The 12,101-nt window shown below is 39.5% G+C and overlaps 1 protein-coding gene across 6 annotated transcripts; it reads right to left on the minus strand.

The window, feature by feature from the left end:
* Nucleotides 1–3,275: 3,275 nt before the first annotated feature.
* On the minus strand, nt 3,276–8,139 carry LOC122223806. 6 transcript variants are annotated; one of them, XM_042944739.1, is made up of 3 exons: nt 7,937–8,139; nt 6,607–6,708; nt 3,276–3,690 (listed from the first exon to the last, which is right to left on the minus strand). In XM_042944739.1, the coding sequence occupies exons 1-3, from the start codon at nt 8,092–8,094 to the stop codon at nt 3,609–3,611; spliced, it is 342 nt and encodes a 113-aa protein (XP_042800673.1). In that variant the 5' UTR covers nt 8,095–8,139; the 3' UTR covers nt 3,276–3,608. The 6 variants fall into 6 exon arrangements, 5 of the variants coding, with proteins under 5 accessions (XP_042800673.1, XP_042800671.1, XP_042800669.1 ...); XM_042944737.1 differs by having other exon boundaries at nt 6,522–6,708; XM_042944735.1 differs by having other exon boundaries at nt 6,518–6,708.
* Nucleotides 8,140–12,101: the final 3,962 nt, after the last annotated feature.

The raw sequence follows: 12,101 nt of genomic DNA on the forward strand, positions 1-12,101 counted from the left end.
CGCAGTCAGTGGGTTCGAGCTCCGCATCAGGCTCTGTGCTGACAGCTCGGAGCCTGGAGCCTGCTTCAGATTCTGTGCCTCCTTCTCTGTCTGCTCATGATCTGTCTCTCTTGCAAAAATAAACAAACATTAAAAAAAATTTAAACATAATTCTTTCTAATTATGTCTAGGTCTTTTTCTCATATTATGATTACTTCAAAAAGAAAAAAAAAACTAGGTTTTATGGACAGGAGGCAAAAGTAGTCTAGAAAAATGGGTTGTTATTATTAAACAGTTGGTTGCCAAAGCAGTTGCAGTTCTTGAATGACTTAAGAATAAAATGACCAAACAAAAATTATGTAAGGATGTCAGTGAAGCTCAACCTAAAAGTGATAAATATTCCAAATTCCTTGATTTTCTCTTTTCCTTCATCAGAAACAGATTTGGAATATGAAGAGACGAGCACAATTGTCCTTGGTGTTCTACTCACTCTTCAGATACGCAGGTTCACCTGACTCTGGAAGGGACAGGTGTTTGTCAATCTTTTTTTTATTGGGAAATAAAGGACCGGTGAGCCCCAACTGCATGAAAAATAGGCAACTGGGTTGAATATGGCATCTGCTCTCCGCTAATGTAATTTCTTCAGCTTAATTGCTTTCCGACAGCAGTCCCTGGATTTTTCAGAAGCCTTCTGTCCATTATTTAGCTACAGAAGATTCCCCCAGACTTCTTTATTAGCGCCAAAACCAGGACATTTAACTTATAAAGCCATGTATATGGCATTTTCACTTAAGCATTTAAGGGGACATAGATACGGATGTACCTACGTGTGTGTCTGTCCTCAGTGTTTCCACCATCGTAGGCTAAGGATGGGACCCAGAAATAACTTTGAACACGTATCAAAATTAATTCCATGACTCTATCTGAAACCTTTTTTCAGCATACAAACACACACACACAAACACACACACACCAATTCTGTTATTCCATCTTGATGCTTGGAATTTGAAGGTTTGCTACAGGACAAGGACTGTTTCCCATTAGAGAAATGTACGATGCGGCAAGATCGCTGAAAATTGTGGTCATTCAGAGTCAAAACATGTCCTCCTGTAATTAATTTTGATGAAGAAATGTATAGGGGCTTTATTTCTAATTTGTTCTGTAGAGAGAGTAAAAGGTATTAGATTAGGGACATACTGCAGTGAGCACAGAAGAATTTACATGAAAATCATGTCCCGCCTTTTGAAGTGTTCTGGCTATTTTCAGAATTCAAGTCATGCAGACAACCGGATCACCATGTGGCGCCCCCTTACTGTCCTTGGCTCTCCCGGATTTTAGTTTTGCATAAACTCACTTAAATGTTGGGTCATGCTCACCAACTTCAGGATGTCAGAAAACAAAAGCTCCATGTTTTCTTCAGGTTTCCGTGACCTCAGGAACACCTGCGTTCTGTGGGTTAGCGGACAGTCTGTTTCCCCGTATTTTCACTGTAGGAACAAATACTTCTCTTCTGTGGTGTAGAGTGAGCGATGGGCGAATTCATTTAGTCTGTTTTAGTAGCAGAGTGGTGCATGAGGTGAGACATATACCCACCTGGCTGGAGTCACATCAAGAGTGATTGATAATTGCACACTTGTAAAATTAGGAAACACACACAGACACACACACAGACACACACACACACAGTCATGAAACTCGGAGGATTAAAATCCTGGAATTTGTGGCTTTGTATTTGTTAAAATGTCTTAAGCGATTGATGACATATCACTTGTTTATTTTGGTAACCTACCTGGTTTTTCATCCCCTCCTTCCACCCTTTCACTTCTGGTTACAATCTCTCACCTCGAAACAGATTCTCTATTGGTTGGAGCTTATGATCAGACATGGTTATGGAATTGTTATGCTGTTATTTTTCAATCACTATTGATTTATGACTCTGTTTAGTTTTAATTTTTTTTTTAACGTTTATTTATTTTGGAGACAGAGAGTGAATGGGGGAGGGTCAGAGAGAGAGGGAGACACAGAATCGGAAGCAGGCTCCAGGCTCCGAGCCATCAGCCCAGAGCCTGACGTGGGGCTCGAACTCACGGACCTCGAGATCGTGACCTGAGCCGAAGTCGGAGGCTTAACCAACCAAGCCACCCAGGCGCCCTGACTCTGTTTAGTTTTAAACATAAAGGTCAGGACCAAGAATCAAGAAGCACACCGGGGTTCAGCTTCCCATTCCCTTGTTTTCTACACACAGGTTCTTAGATGATCTTTTCTTCTCGAATCCCCACACTTGACATCTTCAAACGGATTAACACCCGTTTTGTAGGGAGGGTGCACACAGACCCCCTCACACGGAGCCTGGCTCAGAGGGGTCCCGATTACATGACCATCACCAACGGTAGTCACGGTGATGCTGACTGATTTATGAATATTATTGCTGTGTCCGACCTGAGATAAACCACATGAAACTATTCATTCCAGACCAAAACCAAACAAACAAAAAGATAAGTGTCAGTAAAAAACAGAAAATAAAGACATGAGGGTCTCAATTGTAAGTTGAGGGACTGATATTAGCACAACTCAGAAAGAAGCCTTTCAACATTTTACAATTTGGTCCTGTAAATAAAAAAATTAAAATCAAGGAAGTTTAATAATGGCTACCTGATCCTTTTATTTTAGCTCTTTCTCCCTGTGGGTTGAGAGCTTACTGGTCCTGATAAATTAAGAGTAATTTAATAAGCATGGGACTGTCACTGTTTGTCATCATAGGTGAAAAAAATGTTAGCCAATGATATTTAATATCAAGTTATTTAAAAAACAGTTTATTCAGTGACAGAATTGGTATTTTCTACCTGGTTTTTCATATGCAACACCAAGGTCAAGAATGGAAACAGTGTAGTCACACAATAGTGTGAATATTTAATGTCACCGAACTGTACTCTTAAAATGGTTAAAGTGATAAGTTTTATGTTATGTCTATTTTCCCACAATAAAAAAGTGAAAATAAAAAGAAAGAATGGATAAACTTTACTATAAAGCTTGGCCACTTGTACATTAATAGCAGCCCTTCCATTACCAAATAATTCCGAAAAGAAGGGAAAGTATTGTAACCATGCCCGTGATAATTTTAAATAAAATAATCTCAGAAAATTATGTATACAACATTACATTACATTACCAAAAATATTACAAATATTTTACAAATATTTTACAAATATTTTACAAATATTTTACAAATATTACAATATTTTACAAATATTTTACAAATATTACAATATTTTACAAATATTACAAAAATAACCTCCGGCTCATAGTCCGACGGTTTCTGTTCCTCCTATCTTGTCATGTGTCCTTGGAGGTGAGTTCAGAAAACCCAGACAAGGTTCCATTTAGACTGAGACAGGAGCGGATGTAAGTCTGTCCTACAACAACGGTGGCCCCAGGGTCTGAGCAATCCTGAGAAGGTTGTGAGGTTCAAAAACTGGGGGAAATGGCAGAGCTCGTCTGGGGAGAGCGGAGACCTACACCAGCAAGAAGCCAGGCTGGAGAGCCAGGTTTGGCCACAAGCCACAGAGCAAATCAAGTCTAGAGTCAAGCCAGGCGAAGCCAAGGCCAGACCCAGCCAGCCCCTCTGCGGGTTACAGACGGCGGTGGTGCATCCGAGGGCCAACTTCCCACCTGCTCCTCTGGATCTCCAACCATGACTCTCTGGCAGCAGATCTGAATGGAGGAAGGAATGGAAGAATTGGAAACCCAAGTACTGAATAAGTCATCCATGCAGATGATAAAGGAATCATGAGATTCGAGAAACGGGAAACTGGATATGTAATTGCCTAATCCCTTGGGAAAATAAAACATATCATGGAAGAGAAGGCCACGGTGAAGAAAGAACAAAGGAGATGTTACAAATGCATCTTGAATGTGTTTGTGGATGTGTACTTGAGGAACATCTCTAGTGACTAGAGATTTAAGAAGCACTGTTGGGGAAATGCTGGGCCCAACCCATTACCATTAAAACAGGGGGAAAGAGAAAAAAGTGTTCTTTCTATAGCACTAATTTTATTTTTGTTTTGAAAATACGGTACAATGAAAATGCTTTGGGCCACCTGGGTGGCTCAGTTGGTTAAGCATCTGACTTCGGCTCTGGTCATGATCTCAAGATTCTTGGGTTTGAACCCTGCATCGGGCTCTGTGCTGACAGCTCAGAGCCTGGAGCCTGCGTTGGATTCTGTGTCTCCCTCTCTCTCTGTCTCTCTGTCTCTCTGTCTCTCTCTCTCAAAAATAATGTGTAAACATTTAAAAATTAAAAAAAAAGAAAATGCAATTCAGCTGGGATGGTTGAAGTACAATTATCAGTTTATTAGACAAATTGATTTTCTTATTTTTAAACTCAAGAGGTTTAGTAACATTTCTCCTACATTTCTTTCTTTCTATTGAGGTTTTATTTAAAAATGCATAAGATTAATGATAATGTGGAATTTATGTTGAAATATATTAGTTGGAAAAAAATAAATATATTAGTTGGTAATAAAGGGTAATGTTAACTTTTTCAACAACATACCATATACTAGGCTGCCAAGAAAATATAAACTAATTAGTCAAAGTGGAAAATAAACTTTGATAATAATTGCATTAACTGCCTATTTAGAACAAAATGTGGAAATAAATCCCAGAACACCATGAATTCATTTTAATAATGTTCTCATTAAAAGCCTTGAGGTAAAGGTTAAAATACAGAGAAGCTAGAAATGAAAGACAAGACATACTCAAAATGATAAGAAAAGTATTTGACATAAGAATTTAAGAGAGCAATAACAGCCACAAGATGAAATAAACGAGTTTAAGAGAAAAAGCAGAAAGTTGGGAATGAGATCATTAAAAATATTAAAAGGTCATTCTCACAATAAAATACACAATTCTTTAGGAATCTGTTGTGACATGAAGAAGCATAGAAATAAGCTTTAGCAGTAACATATCGGGGAAAGTAATCACAAACGTAAACGTTTGAAGTTAAAAGGGACCGTTGTGGGCAACTTCACTTTCATGCCTTGGGAAATTGAAATCAATGAACAAGTTTTGAAAAATAAATATCCAGATTACTTCTGGTATAATTATAAACATTGAATAGGTCACTAATCATTGAGAAGTTTGAAAGGTAATAATAATCTGTAACTCAAGGAGATTTTTGACATTGTTTTATGTTTAAATTTTATTAAATTTTAGGAAAACAACCACTTGTATGTTATTTAGAAGTGTACAGGATGTGTAGAGAAGTAAAGGTGGCAGGTTCATTTTTAGTATTTTTAGTGGTTGGTATAACCTTGCTATTAATATTGTGTATATTATACACTGTATATATATATATATATATATATATATATATATATATATATATGTATGTATATATGCTGATTTTACTTTTTAATAAAATATGGAGCATTCAAAACAAAATAATAGCCAACCAAGTAGCAATATATACAAAGAATATGTGCCAGGAAGAGGAAAATGGCCAATATTAGGAAATCTAATAATGAAATGAGTTCTACTCTTTAGTAAGCTAAGACAAAAAAAAAAAAAAACTATTTTAACTTGATTATACGTATTGAAAGTCAAGAGAGTATAATTTATTATTATAGAGCTATCTCGTTAAAGTCAGAACAAGACAAAGATATGCACTATTTCTTTTCAATATTGTCCTGGCCAAAAAAATAAAACAAACAAAAAAAATAAAACACAACCAGAAAACCCGTAAAACCCATAATGACAACAATAATTATGTAATGCATATCTGGGAAGAGAGATGACTTTTTAAATTATATAATACACTGACTGCTTATAATAACCAAACAAATTAATTGAACATGTATTAGATTTAATATTCATATTTTCAGTGAATATTTTGCGGTGTCAATGTGCAGAACATGAAAGTTTTGTACACTCCACAAATAAGGCAATTGAAACTTGTCAAGGAAAAATAGCTTTCTTACTAGTGAAAAAAACAGAGTACAAAGAAAACCACAGGTGGGCACAGTGTATTGCTGAAAACAACGCCTATCAGTCAGGGCAGCATTGTTTTAAGTGAGAGAATATACTGGTATTATAGGTAATTGGGTAAATGGATTTGGGGAACTCAAAAGCAAAACAGCAGCCGTGGTGTGACACAGGGACACCAGCAAGGGCCTGGGATCAGGGTGGCAGAATTGGAGGAACGTAGAAGGGTTGGAGGAGGGCCCTGAGCAAGCGGGGTCAGTGCATGGGGGTGTGACTGCCTTATGGGGTCAGGAGAGAACGCGCACCCAACAGGAGGTTGTCTGAGGGGTGTACTAAGGCTGGTCTGGCACCACAGAGCACCCAGAGACAGGAACCACCCCCACCGTCAAGGTAAAGAAGGACGAGCAGTGCTGGCAGGACAGGAGCCACCCTGCCACCTGTCCTGTAGACATCACAGGGGGCGGCCGGGCAGGGGGGCGTGCGGGGGCCAGGACCCAGCCTCCCACCCCAAGGCAGAGCAGAGGGCAGTGTTCGCAGCAGGAAGACAGTAACTTACTGACCACCGTGTAAAGGACAGGATACAAATCTTCAGTGTAGCCAGAAAGAAAGACAAATGACCTTCGAAGGAGTAAGGAAAATACTGACAATTGACGCGGTATCACTGAAGTGCTGGGAAAGAAATGACCGTGAACCAGGAAATCTGTGTACGATGAAACATCCTTCAGAAGTGACGGCAAGAGAAACCATCTTCAGGAAAACAGAAAGAGGAAAACGTGTCACTGAAAATACGCATTAAAAGAAGTATCCTTACCTGTCGTCTGGCAGATGGAACCTAATTCCGGCTGGCGGCTAGCGGATGCAGAGGAGGTGGACACACAGGAAAAGCTACATAGTTGTTGACTCAAAGTATTGCTGACACACGTAACAACACTCATGGCAGCAACACACTAAAGACACTGTTACGTGATAGCGTGCACAATACCACAATACTAGTAGTAATAAAAGTAGTAATCACGACTTTCCCAAAGTAAATATATAAAATAAAATTAACATTGAAGACATAATATAGCATGACAATATAAAATAGTAATAATTAAAATGCTAATAGCTGAGAATTTACCAAATGGGTCAAAGACGTTAAGTCACAGAACTATCTGAACCTCCAAATGGTGTAAATACCAAGATAACCATAGTTAGACACATAGTAGAATTGGCAAAACAAAGAAAAAAGAAGAGCAAGGAACCAGGGAAAAGACACAAGACTTGCAAATGTGCAATAGTAAGACTGGCAGCTTATTTCTAACAAAGTGGACGCCAGACAACAACGGAATTTAACTTGAAGGAAAGTACCAGCTAAATAGAAATAGTGCTCAAAACGAAGGAAAAATTACAGCATCTTCAAACAAGCAAAAATGGAGAGTAATTGTTAACAGCAAAATCCCTCAAAGGAGGTACAAAGTGGATCATTAAGAGAGAAGTAAAATTTTCCAACAGCAGGGAGAGGACACATGAACATATGGGAAGATTAAAAAAATGTGAAAAGGGAAACAGATAAATCGAATTAGGTATTGGCCTGCTGTGCACTTAAACAATAATATGAATATTCTGTGGGATAGATAGATATAGATATAAAACCACCATAGTTCACATTGCTGGAGGGCACAAAGACAAATGCAGGTGAACGTCTGTGGTCTCTGGTCACTGAATTGTTCTGGTCATGGTAAGAACTGTGTTTCCGGTTAGACTTTACAAAGACAAGAATGCTTACCTTACCAAAGTGTCCACTAAAGAAAATCTCAAAGCATACCGAACAACCCAACGTAGGAGAAAAGTAAAATGATAATAAATACAATAATTAATGCAAAAATGCGAAGAAGGAAAACAGTAACATTGATGTAAGCCCAAATAGACCAGTAATTACACATCGTCAAAGTGCATTCAGAAGAAACCGTATGTGATTCTTACAGGTGGATACCTTAGTGTCTTAGCTCGGGCTGCCGTAACAGAACACCACAGTCTGGGGCTAAACAGCAGACATTTCTTTCTCACAGTCCTGGGGGCTGCAAGTCTCAGGTGAAGGTGCTGGCAGATCCCGTGTCTGGTGAGACCCCCTTCCTGATTCACAGGTGTCATCCTCACTCCATGTCGTCACATGGGGAAGGGACGAGGAGGCTCTCTGGGCTCCCTTTTATAAGAGCTCTAATCCCATTCATGCACAATCCACTCTTATGACGTCATCACCTCGCAAAGGCCCCACCTCCTAAAGCTGTCACCATAGGGGTTAGTTTGAATGTGGGGAGACACATTCAGACCATAGAACTTAAGTCTAAGAAAATTGTGGGGGAAAAAGACATATCCTATGTGCTTGATAATTCTGTTGGCCTTTCCAGCTTTGCCATCCACTCGTCTTTGAAAACTGATCTATAGACCAATGGAATAGAATAGAGACTCCACAATTGGACCCACAAAAGTATGGCCAACTCATCTTTGACAAAGCAGGAAAGAATATCCGATGGAAAAAAGACATTCTCTTTACCAAATGGTGCTGGGGGAACTGGACAGCAACAGGCAGAAGAATGAAACTAGACCACTTTCTTACACCATTCACAAAAATAAACTCAAAATGGAGAAAGGACCTGAACATGAGACAGGAAACCATCAAAACCCTAGAGAAGAAAGCAGGAAAAAAACCTCTCTGACCACAGCCGCAGCAATTTCTTACTTGACACATCTCCAAAGGCAAGGGAATTAAAAGCAAAAATGAACTGTTGGGACTCATGAAGATAAAAAGCTTCTGCACTGCAAAGGAAACAATCAACAAAACTAAAAGGCAACTGACGGAATGGGAAAAGATATTTGCAAATGACATATCAGACAAAGGGCTAGTATCCAAAATTTATAAAGAACTCACCAAACTGCACACCCAAAAAATAAATAATCCAGTGAAGAAATGGGCAGAAGACATGAATAGACACTTTTCTAAAGAAGATATCCAGATGGCCAACAGGCACATGAAAAGATGCTCAATGTCACTCCTCATCAGGGAAATGCAAATCAAAACCACACAGATACCACCTCACGCCAGTCAGAGTGGCTAAAATGAACAAATTGGGAGACTATAGATGCTGGCGAGGATGTGGAGAAACGGGAACTCTCTTGCACTCTTGGTGGGAATGCAAACTGGTGCAGCCGCTCTGGAAAACAGTGTGGAGGTGCCTCAAAAAATTAAACATAGATCTACCTTATGACCCAGCAATAGCACTGCTAGGAATTTACCCAAGGGATACAGGAGTACTGATGCATACGGGCACTTGTACCCCAATGTTTATAGCAGCGCTTTCAACAATAGCCAAATTATGGAAAGAAGAGCCTAAATGGCCATCCGCTGATGAATGGATAAAGAGATTGCGGTTTATATACACAATGGAATACTACTTCGCAATGAGAAAGAATGAAATCTGGCCCTTTGTAGCAACGTGGATGGAACTGGAGAGTGTTATGCTAAGTGAAATAAGTCATACAGAGAAAGACAGATACCATATATTTTCACTCTTCTGTGGATCCTGAGAAACTTAACAGAAGATAATGGGGGAGGGGAAGGGAAAAAAAAGAGAGGGAGAGAGCCAAACCTTATGAGTCTCTCTTATGAGACTCTTAAAAACTGAAGGTTGATGGGGGTGGGAGGGAGGGGAAGGTGGGTGATGGGCATTGAGGAGGGCACCTGTTGGGATGAGCACTGGGTGTTGTATGGAAACCAATTGGACAATATATTTCATATTAAAAAAAACTGGTCTACATAAACGATATTGGGGCCAGCAAACTTTTGTAGTAAAGGCCTAGATAGTAAATATTTCCAGGGTTGGGGGCTATAAAATATCTCACACAACAAATCAACTCTGACATTGTAGCACTGAAACACCAAAAATGATACATAAACGAAAGGACACAGTTGTGTGCTGATAAAACTTTATTTATAAAATACGTGGTGGGCTGCATGTGGTCAGGGGGCAGGGTTTGCTGGCCCTGCACTAAATGTGCACTGCTCTTGTGTCCCTGCATTCTGGCTGGGTTTGATCAGGGTGGGCTTAAAGCAGAGGCCACAGCACAGCAAGGTGGGGTCAAGTCATCTCATTTTCCAAGTCCCCTCCATGAAAGATCAATCAATATGGAAATTGGAAACTATTTTGAACTGAAGTACAGTGAAATACAATTTACAAAATATAATGATATGATATACAGCAAAAATGAGACTCACAGAGAAAGTTTTATATATATGAACACACACACACACACACACACACACACACACGGAACAAAATTTGAAGACCGATCTAAGAATCAATCTCAAGAGCTTAGAAAAATATCAAATTAAGGGCGTCTGGGTGGCTCAGTAGGCATCTGTCTTTGGCTCTGGTCATGATCTCGTGGTTCATGGGTGTGAGCTCCATGTCCGGCTCTGTGCTGACAGCTCAGAGCCTGGAGCCTGCTTCGGACTTTGTGTCTCCCTCTCTCTCTGCCCCTCCCCCCCTCAAAAATAAACATTAAAAAAAAAGAATTACAGGGGTGCCTGGGTGGCTTAGTCGGTTCAGCATCTGACTTCAGTTCATGGTCTCACCGTCTGTGAGTTCGAGCCCCACATTGGGCTCTGTGCTGACAGCTCGGAGCCTGGAGCCTGCTTCGGATTCTGTATCTCCCTCTCTCTCTGCCCTGCCCCTCGGCTTGAGCCCTCTCTCTCTCTCTCAAAAATAAATAAATAAACTTTTTTGAAAAAAGAAAAATATCAAATTAATATAGATAAGATATAAGAAAACAATGAGATAAGAGCATAAGTTAATAAACAAAAAAATCATACAGTGGGAAAGATCGATAAAAACCATCAAAAGTTGGTTCTCTAAAAAGGCTAATAAAATTGCTGAAATCTTGTCAAGACTAATAGAAAAAGGAAAGAGGAAAAAAATCAGTAACAGGTGTGATAAAAAGAAAGGAGTTACAGACCTTATATATACTAAAGATAATATAAGCATGTATAAATAAGCAATTTTATTCATTTTGATTTATTTGTTTACCTTGAACTTTATTTTAGACGAATTATATATATTTTGTGAGAACAATAAATTTTAGGAACATTCTCGAAAATCTTATTTCCTTTATCCAAATATATCAGAATGGCGCTTGAGATTGTGGTCAGAGTCTTAGCAACCTTATGAATCACTTCAAGAGAATATGTGTATAAACGTGATAGATGTACGTGATACACATGACACGTATATATACATATATGAATAATATGCTATTGTGTTTCCTCATTTTGGATGATCACAATTCAATCTGCTTCCTCATATCTTTGATGTTTCTCAGTAAGGTTTTTTTAAATGTTTCTTTTTTGATTTTTTAATGTTTTTAAAAATGTATTTTCATTTTGAGATAATTAAAGATTCATAGGAAGAATCCAAAATCGCACAGAGAGATTTTGTGTGCCCTTTAGCCAGATTCTTCCAACAACAGCATCTTGTTTTCCTGTGTAAGGAATGCTCGGGGCACCTGCAGGGCTCGACTGTTGAGCGTCCGACTCTTGGGCTCAGGTCATGATCTCACAGTTCGTGGGTTCGAGCCCCGCATCAGGCTCTGTGCTGACAGCTGGGAGGCTGGAGCCTGCTTCAGATTCTGTGTCTCGCTTGCTCTCTCTCTTCCTCTCCCCCGCTCGAGCTCTGTCTTTCTCTCTCTCTCAAAAATAAATAAATGTTTAAAAATGTAAAACCAGGGAGTTGGCACTGGTGCTGTGCTGTTAAGCAGAGTAACTGTCTTATTCAGGTTTCAGCAAGGTTTGCATGTATTTGATGCGTGTGTGTGTGTGTGTGTGTGTGTACATGTGTGTGAACTCTATGCCTCTGTGCGTCTTCATCCACTCACATGTTTAACTTACCACGATCAAGATTCTGAACTGTTCCCTGACGACAGTGAAATCCCGCATGTTACCGCCTCATAGTCACCCTGTCTTTCCCTGACTCCTGGCAGTCACAATCTGTTTTCCATTTCCCTATCAGTGTTATTTCAAGACGGTTTATGGAGGAAGTCGACAGTGTGTGATCTTTTGAGACAAGTCTTTTTCCTTCAGCACGATGCTTTTGAGGTTTACCCAA

Source organism: Panthera leo, chromosome B4, assembly GCF_018350215.1.
Source record: "Panthera leo isolate Ple1 chromosome B4, P.leo_Ple1_pat1.1, whole genome shotgun sequence".
In the NCBI taxonomy this organism is placed as follows: domain Eukaryota; kingdom Metazoa; phylum Chordata; class Mammalia; order Carnivora; family Felidae; genus Panthera; species Panthera leo.